Source organism: Juglans microcarpa x Juglans regia, chromosome 1D (genome assembly GCF_004785595.1).
Source record: "Juglans microcarpa x Juglans regia isolate MS1-56 chromosome 1D, Jm3101_v1.0, whole genome shotgun sequence".
Classification (NCBI taxonomy): Eukaryota; Viridiplantae; Streptophyta; class Magnoliopsida; order Fagales; family Juglandaceae; genus Juglans; species Juglans microcarpa x Juglans regia.
Genome location: NC_054594.1, coordinates 17,955,975 through 17,975,891, shown reverse-complemented (window position 1 = coordinate 17,975,891; position 19,917 = coordinate 17,955,975). Strand labels below are relative to the sequence as shown.

The window sequence follows — 19,917 nt, the reverse complement described above, 5'->3', positions numbered from 1 at the left end:
CGGATGAGCGCTATCAACTGCCGAATCGTATTCTAAAAGGTAATATACCAAAATGGGCACTAATAATCGTACTTATGGAGATGTTTTGTCATAGTAGGTCACCTTAATCCTTATAAATAGCCTACCATGTATGTACCAACGATTGAAAGATTCATTAGTCATTAGAAGAACTTAACTCTTTACTGATTTAAGCATCGAAGGCATCCGTCACCAGGTTCCCTGAAATTTCCTTCATGGTTGTAGGTTGCTAGGGCACACCATAAGCATACCTGAGCTAGTTAACGACACACAAGGAGAAGATCACACAAACTACTAGTGGAGTCATGCACTAGGAAAATACATTGTTCAAGTTCTTAAGTAATTTAGGCAACCAAAGGATCAGAAGATTCACCTTCCCGCCGAATAGACTGAGAAGGTGGAACCTATGGGGAGGAATCAAAAACCTCCGATGAGGATTAAGATTCTAAGGAGTTGCCCTGGGTGTAGGACTGTTAGTCGTCCGATTGATATGAGCTACATGTGAAGCCACCGGAGGTGCCGCAACAAGAGATGTCCCCAAGCTTGGTAAGGGGACCATGAGTTGATTCCCTAGAAACTCAGCAGAAGCACAGTCACTTCCAACGACCATTGAGGAGTGGGCCGAGCCAATAGTAGCACCCCTTGGGACTTCCTTGCTAAGAGTGGCTATGGGCGAGGATTCACCCACGGGAGAGACGGTAGCCTCAGAAACTCTAGGAGTTTCTCTGCTTAAGACAATGACACGGTGCAAATGAATTTGTAGCAACTTCCACATCATTTGTTGTGGTCTCATGCACTTCCCCGCAATCTTTCGTACAATGCTTTAAGAAAGGAACCCTAGAAGACATTAGGAATCGTGTCGAAAAACTTAGAGTCCAATAGTGAACCCAAGCCCCAGGCTCATTGGTTAATCACATATGCTAGGTGATCAGGATGTACCAATGGGGTTGAGCACTGAGTTTCTTGACGACGACCAAACGAAGGGATAATTGATGGTCGAGGTGGCTCCATACTCCTCTCTAGGATAGCAGGGTTGCGACGGCGCATGACCCACCATGAATTCCATCACCTTATATGGTAGCTTTCCTTTGGGGTCCGACGGGCAAGACCCACGAGAAGATTTTGGACCCACCGAACCAAGCATTGGATGGCATACAACTCGCACTCGATCTGCTATCGCAAATAAATAGTCAATGTTTTCTCAAGTGAGGATCACGTCAAAATCGACAAAGTTTGGGTTTTTCCTAACTCATGAGTAAATAAGATCCAAATGCTTTGTCTCTCCCTTGTTGGGAGTAGCTTCGAAATCACAGCCGTTGAGAACATAACATGAATAAGCCCTCATAGGAAATTCACGATGACTGGCATCACCAACGGGAAACTCCCAACCAACTCCAGCAACAGGGAAAAAAAAAACTTTCGGTCTCAATTCTTGACGTGGGAATAATGGGATTCCAATGTACAACCCAATAGCCCTTTTGTAAACAAAAGGTATATTGGTTCCCATTGTACCGACTAACACCATATATATGGAAGAATTCACGATTAGTGAGGTTAGGATTCTCTTCTCCCCAAACCTCGAAGGCTTGCCTCCAAACAATGCAACAATATATCACGATCCTCCAAGTGTTGGGCATGGACCATGCCTAAAAAGTCCAAGTAATCGCAAAATGGGTGATAGAAGGGGAGTCTTAGCCCCATCTGAAACATTCCAATATTCAATCCAACATGCTCAATGATCCCCTCTGAGTTGACAATGCCATAGTGAGAGTTGAGAAGGGTCATCCTCACCAAATCAAGGATACCATAGCAATCCCTTATAGAATCCAACTCTACCTGAGTAATGGTGGCACTCCAACGGCTTCCTTCAAAGGCGACTAGTCGTGAGGAGTTAGCACCATAGGGCCCATTTCGGGATCAACATGGTCGAGAAGGCCGATGAGTGAGCAAAAAGTATTTATAAGAGTCTTTTGATTAAATGAATGATAATACTCAAATGTAGGAGAGATAAAGGTAAGCAAGCGCGCAAAACATGAAGCCATAATAAGGTGGAACGACAAAAAGGCATAATGGTTGAAGCCAAAGGAAGGATGATACGCGTCAAAAGCAAAAGGAACAAGCTGACCAAATCTCATATTTTATGCTGCACGAGGAGACGAGTGTGAGGTATGTTAGATGAGCCGAGCCGACATATTTTAAATTGCACAATGAGGTGATTTGTGGAGTGACAAGGGAACCATTAGACAAAATGAATGCACGAATTGCGACGCAACAAAGAAAAGACATGTGTCCAGATGAAAACTATCATAGTTGAAATGAATGAAGTGGAAAGAAAATATTAAAAAAAAAACAAAGAGGAAGAAGAAGAGAGTAGGGCTGATACTCGCATATGCGGGGGGTGATGTTTTCACCCTCGCACCCTGTTGCCGGGGGGCAGGGGCGGACATCCCATCCGCCCCTCCCCCCGCCCACTTCAGTCCCATTTTTTTGGACCCAAACTCAAATTATTATATAATTTAAATATTAAATTAAAATAAAAATATATAACAATAATTTAAAAACTGATAACATAAAAATTAGTTATCAATTTTTAAATTTGTTAGACTTGTTCACAAGTGTGTTAACTTGTTTACAATATTGCATTGGATTGGCCTCCTAGGCCAACCATTATATCGGAGACCAATGCAGTACAAGAGTCTTACTCGAGACTCAATAGTAAGACTCTTGTATTGCCTTAGCCTCCTATATAATAGTTGGCCTAGGTGGCCAATGCAATACATGTACATCTTGTAAGCAAGTTTTACACTCATGTAAAGTCAACTACTCGTATCCCTTTAAAATTGGTATCAATCAAAGATAAACCTTATAAAGGAGTTACCAAGATGGAAACCTAACCATTTGTATCTTGGCGAGATATGGATCTACAAGGATAAGTCCAAGCTAGATATCTACATCGAATGGGCACTATCAATGGGTGAACCGTGCTCCAAAATATAATACACCAAACTGGATATTGAGAATGGTGATTATGGAAAGATTTTGCCATAGTACATATAATTGATTCATAGATTCATGGCTATAAGAGTTTAACTCCTTGCACGGATGTAGAGAACATACCTTCATTCTCCATATGGGAAGATTTGATTTATATATAATAATAATAATAATAATAATAATAAATTGTTTTGTAAATTAAATCTTACTATGCCAACTAATATGGAGGATATACCCTTTACATTGCTGATATGATAATATTTGATATATAAAAAAATATTATTTAAAATTTTTTCTTATAAATTAAACAAAAACGCTTGTTGCAAGTGCCTTGTATAAACGGCGTGCAAACGTGGCTGATGTGGAGACACTTGATGAGAGAAAGATCGAGCTGATGAGAGAGAAAGAATTATTTATTTTAAATATGACGTGACATGGACGATTGCACGCTGATTATATTTTCTGATTGTATATAAAAAAATTATAAATCAAACCATATCATGTCGATAGCATAAAATGTATATAGTCTCTGCACTGCTCTTACGTAGAAAAACTTTTTTAGAAACCAACTGTGCACACTCTTGAGAACAAATTATTTTCTTTCAAGACGAGGAGACTTTACAAACTTTTCAAAAAGTCTCATTGGCTCCGTTTTTATGCTTTAATTATATACCCATGATTGCTTGTTCTTATTTCTTGCCATTTTGGTGGAGTTGGACAGTACTCAGTAGCTCCACCAAACGTTTGAATTCAAATCCCAATATTCCTTTCTCTTCTTTCCTTTTTCTCTGGTAACGTTGCTTTTTCCTTTAAAATCAGTGTAGGGACATTAGGTTCCATTTTAACGGATAACAACAGCTTTGTAATCATGGTTTACTACTTTTCCTTCCACAAATTGCCCACCAATATCCTTACCACTGAATAATTAAGAACTATAATGGCTTGATTAGATCCTTGAAATATTTTAGAATTACTTGAGTTAAGATGTTTGTGTAGGTTTTGGAAAAATAGAGTGAAAAAAATTGAATAAAAATATTATAAAATTAAAAAATTATTTAAATATAATTTTTAAATATAATTTTTATTTTAAAATTTGTAAGATTTGTATTGATTTTTGTATTTTATTCTAAAGCTTGTAAAAGTTATATTGATTTTGTGTTTAGATAATAATTAAGTAATAATTAGAAGAAAAAATTTAAAAATTTAAAATTGAAATATATTTTGTGTCTAAACATTCACTCGTCAGAATAAAATCAAGTTTTGATTTTATATAACCATATAGCAGTTAGTATATACATCGAGTTATAATACAATAATAAAGAAAATATATTTTTATAAAAATAAATAAAACCTTTAAAATTCAATAACTTTTATTAATTCTTACAAGACTAAAAATATGTGAGTTGAAGAAAAAAAAGGTTTTAGGAAAACTGAATTAATAATTAATTATTTTTTGTTGGATCTTAGCTTAAATTACACGAATTGTTTTATTTCGATTTAATGATATATATTATAAGTGGGGAAACGGAATTAACAAACTATATTCAAGGTGGCATTTTATAATTTTTCCCATAAATGCTGGACTCCGTTTTGGGGCCTTTTTGATATTCTAAAAGAGTTGAGGGGGCTCTTCTATCAAAATAAAAAGTCAAATTTGAAAAAACGGGCGCGTCTGGTCTATTTCATCGTCGTCCACTACTTTCATGTATGTCACTGAGCTTAAGCTTTCAAGTCTGATACTATCCCATCTTCAAATCCCGAAGCCGATTCAAACTCCAATACTCCCTGGTTTCTTCCTTTCTTCTTCATGGATCTAATTAGGGTTTTGGACGTTTGATTGAAGTGCCAGCTTCTTTAATTTCTTCCAAAATATAGCCTAGCCTTGACATGTCGAAGGAAACCTCTACCTCTCGACTTGCGGCTCGAAACGTTTCGAAGGGAACGCCATCCGAAACAAACGAAAACGGATTCGAAACCTTGCTGAATCCGGTTCATTTTCCACCCCCAGAACTCCTCTGAATACAATTCACGATCCATCTCAGTACCAAACGGATCCACAAGGTCCCGATTTTGATACTCATCACAAGTTCGAAGCCAGTCGAGGAGGTCGATCATCGGACAGGAAGCTTGAAGGTGTAGAGAAGTTTGTCAATGCGGGCCTCAGTTACGGGACTCCCAGGGTGTCATGTCGCGCAGGGACGAAGTCGCAGTCGGAGCCGAACTCGGCGCAGACCACTCCGGTGAAGAGTGTTTCAAGGGCTTCAATTGGTGGTGCAACAGGAGCACCCACTTCCATCAGAGCTCCTCCATTGTACGCTGGGGGGAAAGGAGGAAGTTTCTCTAGGGTTTCCAGAGGGATTTCGGTCGCGAATTCTGAACTTCCAGGGGACGTTCAGGATTTTGAGCTGGTAGAAGATCCGTCGTTCTGGGCGGATCACAATGTACAGGTTTGTAGAATAACTCGTCTTTCTGATTCTTTCTTTTTTGTCCATCGTTTCAACAAGGATTTTACTTATACAAACTGTTTCATCGAGATTACTCTTGTCAATTAAGCGATTTCGTGTTAGAATAATGTACTAGGGATTATTTTCACTTATAATTTATAACAAGCGATCCTTTATCGCCCGAATCTGCAATAGTGTTAGGATAACGGTTAAGTCATTTTCAGTCACCATTTTTTATAAGGAAAATACTAGTATACCGCCTCAACTTGACCGCTCTTTTTGACCGCTTGGCAAATTTTTTTTTTTACTTAGTGATTAAGAAAGTATTTTTAAATGTATTGGTGTATTTTTTTTTTATTTTTTAAAAATATTTAAATGTATTAAAAAATGTGAAATGAAAAAAGCAAAGGAAAAAAAAAAAACAGACTGGGCGGCACGCCCAGCAGTAAATGCTGGGCGACAGAGTAGCATTGCTCTTTTTATAAACTTCCTATCAACTTAGACTTTGTTGGTGGATGTGATATGTGATTGTTGAATTCAGGTGCTGATAAGAATTCGGCCGTTGAGTGGTCCAGAGAGGGTTTCGCAAGGTTATGGTCGATGCCTGAGGCAGGATAGTGCACGGACCTTGGTGTGGCTTGGTCATCCTGAAACCAGATTTACCTTTGATCATATTGCATGCGAGACCATATCACAGGTGCTGTTACAATCCCGTTTATAATAATTCACAATGTGAATATTGTTTCCACATGTACCTATGCTAGTTGTCAGGTAAGTATTACAATACCAATGTAGGAAGTGGAAAGGCAATGTTTTATTTATTTGGTTTTGAGTTCTAAAATAATGAAAATTCATCTCAAATATGCCAAATATCTCTCTTAGGATCAATTAAGTGGAAGATTTTTGTTTTTCAGTTCGTATCATTTTCTTTACAATCATAACAACTAAAAGGGCCTTGAGGGGTAAGGCAGGTTTGTTTGGATTTTTATGTGGTGTCTTGCATGGATTTGGTTTAGGAAACCCTATTCAGGGTTGCTGGATTGCCCATGGTGGAGAATTGCATGTCTGGTTATAATAGCTGCATGTTTGCATATGGTCAGGTATGTGATTCTGTGGTTCATGATCGTTTGTTATATACCTCTGAACAAGATGTTGAAGCTCAGTATGTTTCTGCAGACAGGAAGTGGCAAAACGTATACTATGATGGGTGAGATATATGAGATGGAAGGAAGGCTCAATGAAGATAGTGGGATAACTCCACGCATTTTTGAATATTTATTTACAAGAATTAGGGTGGTGGGATATCTGAATTTGTATTATTTTACAACGATTTGATCCTTCACATTTATTTGACATGTGATACTAGGTTCTTTTTTTACCTATTACTGGATATCTAATTAGAAATAATTTATGTAGGAGGAAGAGAGCAGGAAGGATGAAAAGCTGAAGTATAGCTGCAAATGTTCCTTTCTAGAGATTTACAATGAGCAGATAACAGATCTTTTGGAGCCCTCATCAACTAATCTACAGGTAATGTATTTGTGTTCATATTATACACATGGGATGCTTCCCGTTAATTTTTCATAAAATGGGCGTTGTCAATCTATTTATCCTGTTGCAGCTCAGAGAAGACTTGAAGAAAGGGGTATATGTTGAAAACCTCACGGAGTATAATGTGAGGACAGTCAATGATGTTGTCAAACTTCTGTTACAGGTGGGAGTTTCAGGTGAAACTTTTTACTTTAATATAACTCACTGCATCCTTGGTCATGAGTATGAGTTGCGTAATTCTATCATACCAGGGTGCTGCAAACAGGAAAATGGCGGCAACTCATATGAACAGTGAGAGCAGCCGCTCCCACAGTGTTTTTACCTGTATCGTTGAAAGCAGCTGGGAGAAAGATTCCATGACTCACTTCAGATTTGCAAGGTTAAACTTAGTAGATCTAGCTGGTTCTGAAAGGTAACTATTGTTCTCATACAAATCAGCATTGTCTTTTCATCTTCCTCTACAAAACTACACCACCTTGCTCACTGATTCAGGCAGAAAAGCTCTGGTGCTGAGGGAGATCGTTTGAAAGAAGCAGCAAATATAAACAAATCTTTGTCAACTCTTGGGTACTGAAAAAAACCAGTTTCTCTATTAATATGCTTTAAATCGTAGCATTGTATCAAATGCTGTGTCTTCATATTTGATGGAATTCCTCTGGTTGTGATGCTTGCTATGAATTTTGGCTGAAATACCCGTCTTGATAACTTTGAAAAACTAACGTTGTGATTAATCAAATTAAAATAAAAGCCATTGGGGGCATTGGAAGCTTAATTTGATTTTTTTTTTCATATGGTTGCATTTAGTTTTAATGCTGTTGACAAGAGTTTCATATTATTATTGTTTAAGCTAAATTATATTTCACTTTGTACTTTTAGCTTAGTGATAATGTCTTTAGTGGATTTAGCACATGGGAAACATAGACATGTGCCCTACAGAGACTCAAGGCTCACATTTCTACTTCAGGTTAGATTCTAAAGCTCTAAAACTGAAGATGATCTAATTTTGTCAGATATTTATGTTGCTGCCTTTTATTAAAGAGCTCCTATTGTCTACAACTGTGAATGCAGGATTCTTTGGGAGGAAACTCAAAGACAACGATCATTGCAAATGTCAGCCCATCTATTTGGTCTGGATTTTTCCTCGAGTTTTAGGTGTTTTCTTGATTACCTATAGTAATGTTTATTTGTTAACATTGGTTTTGATTTCTCTGCAGCTCTGCAAATGAAACACTTAGCACTCTGAAGTTTGCACAGCGTGCCAAACTTATTCAGAACAATGTACTAAGTTAAATGCACGCGTGTTTGTGTACATTCTCCAATCAAACTAGGAGGCTTAGAGTTTTTTCTATCTTTCTTCGTAATTTTTTTTTTTTTGGTTTTCAACTTGAGGCGTGCTTCTTTTCTAGGCTAAAGTGAATGAAGATGCTTCAGGTGATGTAACTGCACTGCAGCGGCAAATCCAACAGTTGAAGGTATGGATAGTTGCAAATTTGTGAGATGTTTACTTATGCCACTTTTAGGTACTAGGGCTGAGGCATTTCTGAACTCAAACAGGGCCAGTTATCCATTTTGATGAAGTATAATAACCTTACAAGGTCTATCTCAAGTTATATTCCAGCTGCTGAAGAATCTGGACTGAATGACTTGTCCGAGGGATATGACTCTTCAGGAGAGAGAAAGCCAACTGGTAATCATAAGATACGTAGACTCCCAAGCACGAAGGTAACCATGCCATCATCTAAATTTGAAACCTTCTCTCTGCATCTTAAGATTTGTTTTATATAGTTATGGACAATTAGGTTGCATCTATGTGGCAGATAAATCACATGGAAGCTAATTTAGTTGGTGCTATGAGGAGAGAAAAAATGGCAGAGATAGCAGTTCGGAAGCTAGAGGCCGAAATTGAACATGTGAACCTCTTGGTATATCTGTTATTACAGCCAGTCCCATAATTCCCTATTTCTGGAAAAAAAAACTGGGCCCCATTATTTCTTGCTATTTCTCAGGTTTGTCACGTGCTTAATCACAAACTGTTTTGTAAATGATGCGGTTTGTTTTCCATCGTGGCATCTTTTGCAGGCTTGCCAAAGGGAAGAGGATGCTCAGAACACTAAAATGATGCTACGGTTTCGTGAAGAGAAAATTAAACAACTTGAACTGCTTGTGAATGACAGTCTGTCTTCCGAGAAGTATCTCATGGAAGAAAATAAGGCTCTACTGGAAGAGATTCGGATGCTTCGGGCAAGGATTGATAAAAATCCAGAATTGACCCAATTTGCTCTGGAGAATATCAGACTACAAGAGCAACTCCAGCTGTAGTTTCCATGGATATTAACTAGTACTTTATATGATTCTATGTCTTCTTTCTGGAGGTTAGGGACTTACTTTGCATCATTCCTCAATTCAGGTTCCAAAATTTCCATGAACAAGGAGAGCGAGAAACATTGCTGTCTGAAGTTTCAGAATTGCGCAATCAGGTACATGAAGATCTTATTCCCCCTTTTCTGTCTTTCTTACTACAATGACACCCTTCATTGATACTTTCACAGCTATCTAACATTTTTAATGTGCAGCTTCTGGAAACACTTGAAGGAAAGCTCACATTCCCTGCAAGAAATGACAATCAGGTTGACACACACTTTCTAATTAATTATATTGTATTTGTTCTGTTCTTAATGTTTTCCAGTTCTTAATGCACATCATCTTCAAGTGCAGGATAACGACACCATAAAAGAGTTGGAAGATTCCAGGAATATGAATTTCAAACTGATTAGGTACTTAGCCAATACACTTCATTTTAGGCATATTTCAATAGTTGCTGCAACACATTGCTGCCAGTTTCTGATTTGGTTCTACTGCGCTAGGAAATCGGGTCCCTACCAATGCACTAATGTTGCCCTGTGTTTTTTGTCAAACTAATTAATTTTTGTATTTCTTCCTACCTAATCATTTTATTGAAAATGGGTGTAGTATTCAAATTGAGTGGCCAGTCCACAAGAATTTTTTTGGCCTTGTTCTCTGCATGTGATAAACTATTTGTGACATCGCGTCAATTTTGTCTTTAACTATCAAATCTGCTTAGCAGCATGGAATGATATTGATGTATTTTACTTGGGCAATAACTCCCCTTTTGTCATCTGGCCATTTAGTTCCATTATTTACATATTTTAGTCTCCCTTTTAATAATTTGAGCAATTTTAAAGGTCATTCTGTTTGTCTTTTTTCTTGCCTAAGCGTAACGATAACAAGGTTTTGACAAATATTCTTCTTTGCTACTTTCCTAATATGCTGTTTATGCCTTATATCTGCAGGGAAGTAGATGAATTACGAACAGAACTGAGAAAATATTTGAATTGCAGTCAAGCTGCGTCTACCTCTGTATGGATAGCATATAGTCAAATTTGGGGTAATTTTGATGGCTTAATCTTTTCAATTTGGTGATTTACAACTTTTTTCATTTCTTTGCAGGCTACAGATTCTTTCTCCAAGAATTCTGAGGAGTTTCGGCAAACAGATAATTATTCATTGGTGAGAACTGATACCAATTCGATTTTAGTGTGATGTTTGATTGATTTTTATAGATTACACATGCAGAAACTGGTAACTTTTGGAACAATACCTGATCTTTGCTGACCTGTGCTGCATATGCCATTGCATTTCCTGTGCCTTTAAATCTCATACTGTGATCTGTTACGAAACATAAAATTGGCTTGTCAATTGGCAAACAAAAGAATCATGGTAAATTTTCAACCTTCTTTTTTGTTTATTGTGTTGAAAATGCCTAACCTCATGTTTTATCTTCCTGATAATAAAATTTTATTGTTTTCTAAACTAACTAGAAAAAGCTTTAAAAAACCTACTTAAAAAATCCATGATGCATTGTTCTGGTGTTTATCAAAATAAGGCTTTTTGTTCATTTATCAGAAGATATATAGACAAGCAAGAAATCATACGTGTTTTGGATGTATTCAGCAGAATGACTTGCATAAATGCTATGCGTCATTTCTCTCTTCATTGTTTTAGTTTATGATTAATCACCACATTTACAGGTAGAAAGCATATATAGCCATAGTGAATCCGGAGATGAGATGGCATCTAGTACCCAGGCAGACGATGAGGTTCGAAAGAATAGAATTGACCAGAATATTGATGATTCTACATTGTCACACTCCAATGATCCTCAAAAAGAGTTGATGGATGCTAGATTGTTGGTTGAAGCAATGGAGTTGGAGCAGGTCCATCTAATTACCGAGCTGCAGCATACACAGGAGGAGAATCAAAGACTCATGGGAATGGTAAGCAAGAAGGACAAGGTAGATAAACAAACAGTACTGGAACCTCAGAGTCGTTTCCTGAAATTAGGTAATCTAGAAACTCAAAACATGAGCTTGCCGACGGAGGGAAATGAAGAAATTGACCAGAACGCTTTGCAATACAAGTTGGACAAAATGAGTAAGGATCTTGAGGAGGTCAGATTGCTTAATAACCAGTATCAAGAGGATCAGGTGTCCCAGTTATCTCAGCAACACCAAATTCAACTGGTATGTGAACAGGTTGAAATGGAGACGAGCAGAACAATTATTCATTTACAGGAAGATGTTGCTGCTATTCAGTTAGAACTCAATCAAAGGCTATGTTACATGACTCAAGAAAATACAAGACTAAGAAACATAATAGCAGCCAAGGAGGAGGAAATAAAGGTACTTTGTATGGAATGGGAAAGGGCAACTCTAGAACTAACAAGCTTCCTTGTAGATGGTTCTAAATCCCTCAAAGATGCGTCTGGCCAGATCGAAGGTATTGCTTGCTCATTTCCAAAGGCTAGTTGTATTAGTGAACACATAGAGAGGGCTGCCAGAGTTTGCGTGGATAAGGAAGAAAGTATTCTACTCTTAGAAAAGAGCTTGGAAGATGCACAGAAGATGGTGATGGAAATGGAGCTGAAATTAAGTTCCTTGAAGGAAGCAACAATAGCTTTAAATGAATTCCAGCAACTAGATATTGACAAAAGTACCGAAGAGGAAACACAATTAAGCAAGCTCATGAATGGGAACACCAACATGGTAAAGACGGAAGATTTTAAATGCAAAATAAAAATTGATCAGCTTACTGAAGCAGAAAAATGTGTTAATTCTGGTTTTGTAGCAGTAAAAAGGATTTGTGATTGTCACAAGGTTGCTCAGGTAAATGATGTTGAGAAAGACATTTTAATCCCAAAGCTCATCGATGTGGGCAACCATAAGATTTCTGAGACAACGCCTGATGCTGATGTTTTGGCAGTGGAGTGTTTGAAATATCAAGTGAAGTTGACCAGATTTGGGGTTTTGGAGTCTGAGAATGCTATTAATGAACTCTATACAGATGTAGAAACCCATTTTAAAGCCCTCCAAATTGATGTCTGTGAAGTTTGTTCTGCATACAAAGAGTTGGTTCAGGAGTTAATGAAAGAGAGTCATGAGATGAAGAAAATATGTATGGAATTGAGAGAGAATCATAAGAATTCTCAGTTCTGCAATGTTGAATTACTGTCAATGGAACCTCCAAAATTTATGAAATTTGGAAATGAGAATCCAATGCTGAATCAGATAAGAGACAAACTTGCTGAAACAAATGACATACTGAAACTCATTAAAGATTGCATCAAAACAAAAGTAAATGAGTTTGAGTGCCTCTCTGAGGAGGAAGACTTAATGGAAGCGGATACATGGATTTCTGATTGTTCCATGATTGACTCTGATGTTTCAAGTGAAAGTGTTGCTTCAGTAATTAAATCGGATGGCAGCTCATATACTTTCCAGCCAAGGTTTCCTGCAGGGATAAACATGATGGACCTTCAAGTTGAAGGAGGCTTGGCAGTTCAGTCTGATGATCAAGAGTCAGAAAAGTCAATTAAGCTTCTAAAAGGTTCGAAAATACAGAGTGAAGCAACAAGATTATGCCTGAGAAAGGAATTAGAAATGGCATTCCATATTTTCAGTAAACTATATGTTCAGTTAAGCGCACTACTCAGCAAGTCAGATGTTGGAGATTTTTCTTGCTCAGAAGGTATGTGTTTACTTGAACTACTTGCATTCATAAAGTTACATGAGAAAAAACATTTATGGAAGGGACATAATTAACTCTGATCAATGGCAGAATTGAAGCAAGTTGTTCCATCTATTGAGTATGGAATTGAGAAAGCTGAAGCAGGCTGCTATAATATAAGAGAGGTATAGGTCAAATTCAAACTCCGATTTTATGTAGATTTTTTTTATATAAATAAGGTCAAAACAACTGTTCAAAGGGGCCAATAATGAAATTGCTGTGACCCTTACAATCATCAAACTTCTCCTTAACAATATCACTGCCCTTATATTTTCTGCAATGTTTGGTGTTGTGCAGGTAGTTGCTGATGAGAAAATTAATCATGCTAGTAGCCTCTTAACCAAGTTTGAGGAAGCCCGTGCAACAATGAGAGAAGCTGATTTGATGTTAAATGCTTTGCTGAAAGCAAATGAAAGTGCAAAACAGTTGACTGGTATGTGGAAGCAAGCTGGTGAGGATTTGATGGTAGAGAGAGCAAGCTTGATTGAAGAAGTCAAACAACTTAAGTCATCAATATGTTTGAAAGAAGAGGAGAACAAATCCCTGCAGCATCAAATCCAGTATGGTCTGGCAGAGATGGCAAACTCATTATCATTGCTTGAAGGGTGTTTTGTGCAAATGCAAAAGGTTGTAGATGAGAGCTTCAGCGTAATATATTCTGATGCCTTATCTCTGGGACAGGAGATGCTTTGCTTAGTGAGCAACTCCAGATCATCAGTAGAAGATATTTGCACTGAGATAATGGAGAAAGGATTTGCTTTCTTTGTGCTATATCAGTGCCACACAGCGGAGTTTATCAGGAAACTCCCATGCTTGCTTGGACAACCTGGTTTGTGTGCATTCAGACATCAAGAATACCGTCCGGTAATAAAATTAGAAAATATGTGCTCAAGTGATGAGGATGATGTCATTGTTCCTTGTAAGAAAGTCATGGGGGAAGGAGATCAATGTGAATTAGTGAGAAAGGTTGGGGGGGAACAACTGGGGTTATCCAGGGATAACCTAATCTATGAAAACATGGCACTTAAGAAAGAATTGGAACGAAAAGAAGTTTTATTAGAAGGTTTGCTTTTTGATTTCAGCTTGTTGCAGGAATCAGCCTCCAATACAAAGGACATCAAAGATGAAACTGAAAAGCTAATATTTTCATTACGCCAAGTTCGACATGAGCTAGAGATGAAAACAAGTCAGCTTGATGACGTGTTGGTTCAATATAGAAAACTTGAAGGTCATCTTGCTGATACCGAAAAGGCTTTGGTTATTTCAAATTCTGATCTTGAGCAGGCTAAAGAAACAATAGACAGTTACTCAGACCAAAACACTGAGTTGAAGGTTCTATTAAAAGATATCTATCTCAAAAAATCTGAAACAGAAGAGCTATTGGATGAACAGAAGGAGGTGGTCAAAGGTTTGGAGAAAGAAATTCTTCATTTAACATCTTCAGTTTCTTTATGTAAAGGCATTGAAGATGAATTGAAGAGGGTTGCCAGTGAAAGAGACCAACTCCATGAAGAAGTTCAATCCTTGAACGTTACACTTGAGATGGCTTATGCTTTGGTTGATGAAAAGGAAGCTGTCGCTGTTGAATGTCAACAGGTATGTATCTAAGCATTTTACTTGTTCTTTTACATATCCAGGATATGACTTTTGGATTGTCTCTTGGATTGAACTTGGAATATAATTTTGTAGGAGACAGAGGCAAGTAAAATGTATGCTGAACAAAAGGAAGAGGAGGTGAAGATTTTAGAACATTCTGTAGAGGAGCTTGAGTGCACCATAAATGTATTGGAGAAAAAGGTTAGTTCCCATGCAGTACCTTCTTTTCATCTAAGATTTACTGACAATTGTAAAAAAGGTCGGAATTTGAGCTATATTTTTTATGTGCATTTTGTAAAGTGGCTTAGGATATGTTGTATACATTATGTACCACAACGAAGACAACTGACACAGAATGTTTCCTAGCTCAGGTGGATGAAATGAATGAAGAGGTAGAAAGGCATCGAGTGATCCGAGATTCTCTAGAACTGGAACTCCAAGTTTTGAGACAGATGTTGTCTTCAGTTGAAAATTTCACTGAGAATGCAGATTCAGGAAACTCTATTACTCAACAACCTGAAGATCATATATCTATGTCGGTATTGCTGCTTTCTTCCTTGAATGGATTTTTTTCTTTCCGTTTTACTGATATTCAAAGAAATTGTTCTGATGCAGGCACCTGCAAGGTAGATTACTGGAATTTCATGAGGCGCAGAATCGAATAAAACTTCTTGAAGAGGAAAAACTAGAACGGGATAAAGAGGTTTTGTTCTGACTTGCTACAAAAGTTTCTCACTTGGTCTTTTGAATCTTAGAACATCAGGCCATTTATTTTCCCCTGTAATAACAACTAAAATCTGACATTGTGAAGATCAAACAATGCAAAGAGTACATCTCCGAGCTTGTACTGCACGCTGAAGCCCAGGCATCACAATACCAACAAAAGGTACTATACTTGACATGCACATTAATTTTTTTAAATGAGGACAACCGAAATGCAATATGTCTTTTTAACTGGTTAAACCCAGCACCCATGTAATGTGTCTGCATCACATGGATCAGGTAAATTATTGGCTTTTCACTGATGGGTGTGACCCTCGAAATTGTTTGAATCCAAGGGTTTGAACCTTAGACCTGAAGGGAGCATACTGCCATGACCAAAATTTTTATACTTGAGCCACCCCCTCAGGGTTACTAAATTTCTAATACATGATATCAGTTTGATTTATATCATCCAGCATATAGTGCCAGCACTCAATAGGACCATATCTGATTTACTTGGTAGCCAGAGAGTTATTTCAAATTCCAAATGTATTTTTGTTTCACTACCTTTTATGTGTACCTTCTTAGTGTTGGGGCTTGCACTAACTGGGACAGTCCATGAAATAAATTTAGTGTTTGAGTTAGATATTGATTTTCAATCTTTTTTTCATAAGTTATTTTCCTGCCAACCCCTCTTTTTACTCTATCTTGACTTGCTATCTCCATCCACACCTTTTACAGTACAAGACTCTGGAGGCGATGGTTAATGAAGTAAAAACCGATTCATCATATTCAACATCAAGTGCTCTTACATTAGATAAAACTGAGAGAATCTCAACAAGGACAAGGGGCTCCAGCTCACCATTCAGATGCATTTCAAATTTGGTTCAGCAAATGAATTTGGAGAAGGATCAGGAATTGTCAGTGGCCAGGATACGTATAGAGGAGCTTAAAGCATTGGCGGCAAGTCGGCAGAAAGAGGTTAAGTAATCATTCTTGTGTATATTTTCATAAACACCACTGTAATAACCTATTCTATTGCCAATGTCGCTCACTTCATTTCTGTCCCAGAAAAGACCAAAAAGGACTTGGCCATTTTTCTTGGTGGTTTTAGTATCTCTCTCTCTCTCTCTCACACACACACGGGGCAGGTGCAGTGCACTTAACCACAATATACATGAATGTATGTGTGGATACTTCCTTTAGCAGAGTAACCAATGAAACAGTAGTTCACTCTGTCTATGCTGGAGCAGGTATGCATGTTGAATACAAGGCTTGCTGCAGCAGAAAGCATGACACATGATGTCATCCGAGATTTACTTGGGGTGAAATTGGACATGACTAACTATGCAGTAAGTTTAGACTAGCCCTTTGTAGGTGTAAAGCGTTAATAGCTTGATCTCATTTGTTTGCATTTTCTTTGGTGCATTTGTAGAACTTAATAGACCAGTATCAGGTCCAAAAGTTAGTGGTGGAGGCTCAACAGCAAACAGAAGAGTTTGCGGCAAAGGTGGTTATCAGAAAGGCCTTCAACCTATCACTAATTTTGTTTAGTTACAGTCCTAACGCATTATTTTTTACTGTATCAGGAGCAAGAAGTTCTCAAGTTGAGAAAGCAAATTAATGATTTACTTGAGGAAAGAGATAGGTTAGACCCTGCATGCTGAAAGGCCAAGTATTTTCTCCCTTGTAATCTGTGTATATAATATAAGATTCAGAATCCAGAAGCAGATTATCCAATATGTCAAAGTTTATCCCAGGAGGAAAAAGGCAGATGACAAGGAATTACGTTTGATCAATTTCGTGTTTAAGAACCTTATAAGTACACCTTTTGGGTTTCTTAAAATTATGAATTATTGTAGTTGAAACCTTGTTCATTGTAGAGGTGCCATGTGGGGTCGGAGATCATAAACTAAACTCCCCCATGTATTTTATCAACACAGAATGACCAAGAAACTTTACCTTTATAGCCAGTGATATCTCGTCCATTTATATCCTCAATTTGCTGGAAGGTACCCTATGTGTTGCTCTATCCCACAGGAACTTGGTGGACATGTATCTAGGTGTTAGGTTACTCTGTTTTTCAACGTTAAGATACAAAGACATGTTTCCATGCAGCATCAATGAAGAAAGTGGTGCATTTCGTGCTGGCACCTGTTTATGAGTACAAAAATAGTCATGCGGGGCATAATTTGCAGTTACACCTGCTTTTGGGATGGGGATGCTTTAACTTGCACGAGCTGTCTATGAGACACAGCTGATACTGCTATTCTCTATAGTGGCCTTGTTCCTGATGTTGCTCTTATCATTTTATGCTATCTACTAGACACCAAAGCTGGCATATTTTGTTCAGTAAACATCTTTGTGACTTCATGATCTTGCACCATCTTCTTTGTGGATTCAATGTATGTCTTGTTTCTGTAGTTGCATATCGGAAGTAAATAGGAAGGAAGCAGATGTACTTGCAGTTCAGATGACTGTAGAGCAACTCCTAGAGCGGGATCAATTGCTCTCTGCACAGAATGAGATGCTGAAGGTAGGATACTTAAGAATCTCTTTGCACTTGTAACCTTGCATCAATAGATTTAGCTGATAATTAAGTTTCTTTTTTCCGGTAGATGGACAAGACCAACCTAAAGAGGAGGGTCACCGAACTGGATGACATGGTAAAAGCACTTCTTGGAGCACCGAGTATGAAACAGCAAACTCAACTATCCTTGAAAACCAAGGTATGTTTCCATCTTACTGATGTTACCACCATAATGGACTTTCAACTTATACGCCAAAGGTCTTTTTAAACAAACAGGACAACAGCTCATTGAAACTGGGACTGAGTGATGCTGATTTCACTAAGAGGCTGGCACATTCTGAAAGACGTCTTTCCCAAGTGAATGATGAACTTGCTCAGTATCGGCGATCTAGTGGCAGTCATCCAAATGACAGGACTTATGCACATGGCTCGGAAACAAAAAATCGGCGATAGGCGAGTCATCTCTTGAGGATTGTGCCTGAAGCAAAGCCCAGTTGCCATAGTAAGACCTTTTAGTTGAGTTCGACATGATAAAATAAAATTGCATCGTTCAATTTAACACACGTATGATGTCAACCAGGAAACATGAGGGTCCATGTTGGTTACACGCATTAACATTTTTTTGCCTATTGGCTGGAGACAAAAACACTCTAAATCTATCTCATCATTACAACTTATTCAAATTCTCATATAAAATATAATAAATAATTTAAGTTTTTCAAATTTTAAAATAATAATAATATTAAAAAATAATATTCTAACAATATTTTATTCAACTCATTTAAAATCATCTCATCTTATCTCATTTTATTTCAATTCATTATTCAAATGAGTCCTACACTTGGATCTGGGTTAACTTAAAAGTAAGTACTGTATGTGGTACGTTTTATTAACCTGGGTACAATTTGTCCTTTCCACAGCTGAATGCTATGTTGGATTCTCTATGAAATGTGAACAAGTTTATCTGATATCACAAGAATGAGGAATCTGTTCTCATTATGACCAGAATACTGGTATCAGCCAGATGTTGTGCAGGTTTCTAAATCTGCGTTCATTCTATTTAGGTTGAAATGATCAATAATTTCATTGTTTCTGTGCAGATACAAGCGAACATCACATTTCCACGCGAACTCCGGGGCAGACTAATCTTTTTTTTTTTTTTTTTTTTTTTGTGCAACAGTTTGTGATTCAATCTTAAAGTTGTAAAATAGTTTTATCTTTATCTTCGATATTTTTGGTGAGCCTCAGTTTGTGATTCAATTGTTTTGGTCCATTTAATCATCCTTGACTGGGAGGAGAAGAATAAGTTGTCGGCTTTGGACTACATAAATCACGTTCCATTCAATGTACATATTATATTTTTATATTTTTGGTTGGCAATTCAAAGACCGGAAACAAGTTTCCTCTTTTTGGTGCTGCAAATGAATTTCGAGTCCAAAACCAAAGATGATCTCAGTTCTGAACTAAAGCTCTGCACATAGGAAGGAAAAGGGAATAGGATAAAAGATGAATGCGCATTGAAAGAAAACCCTCTTTATATGTAAATGCTGAGGACCCAGCAAACATATGCAGGTTCAAGATCCAGTTAAGAGGAACATACACAGGCAAAGAGAGCATCACGAATACGTTTAGCTCGAAATAAATGCTTCATTGTTTTTTCGTCCTAGGAAAAGGAGCAGCTTTTAGGCCAGGATAACTTTGAATTAATGTGCAAAAAATGATAATACTAAGGCACACGCGAGAATTCCAGTAAAGTTTCGTTTGGATGTTGAGTTGAGTTAAATTGAACTCTTTATAAATAGTAATAAGTTGAGTAGGTGGAGTGAGTTATGTAGAACCTATTTAAAATGAGTTTAGATGTGTTTGGATGTAATCATAAGTTTAGTACTATTTATGAAAAATTAAAAAAGATTATATGTTCTATGTATAAAGATGTGTTGAGTTAAAAAAAGTTGTGAATCTCATGTGTAAGGAAGTTTTGAGTTGAGATAAGTTTAA

General features: G+C 37.4%; 1 protein-coding gene across 1 annotated transcript; it reads left to right on the top strand.

The window, feature by feature from the left end:
• The first annotated feature begins 4,702 nt into the window (after positions 1–4,702).
• Positions 4,703–19,326, top strand: LOC121237347 (kinesin-like protein KIN-12C). The gene is given in 37 exon segments (XM_041134057.1): positions 4,703–5,017; positions 5,020–5,459; positions 5,998–6,153; positions 6,473–6,556; positions 6,633–6,752; positions 6,873–6,986; positions 7,078–7,170; positions 7,259–7,419; positions 7,500–7,574; positions 7,884–7,971; positions 8,076–8,134; positions 8,222–8,285; positions 8,414–8,479; positions 8,562–8,729; positions 8,825–8,929; positions 9,087–9,322; positions 9,415–9,484; positions 9,581–9,634; positions 9,723–9,781; positions 10,319–10,385; positions 10,476–10,535; positions 11,057–13,052; positions 13,143–13,216; positions 13,389–14,687; positions 14,781–14,888; positions 15,059–15,222; positions 15,303–15,390; positions 15,499–15,573; positions 16,131–16,370; positions 16,643–16,741; positions 16,825–16,899; positions 16,979–17,037; positions 17,814–17,925; positions 18,008–18,118; positions 18,196–18,421; positions 19,020–19,067; positions 19,115–19,326. Coding segments are annotated over 35 exon segments (7,134 nt in total). The 5' UTR covers positions 4,703–4,899; the 3' UTR covers positions 18,373–18,421; positions 19,020–19,067; positions 19,115–19,326.
• The last annotated feature ends 591 nt before the right edge of the window (positions 19,327–19,917 follow it).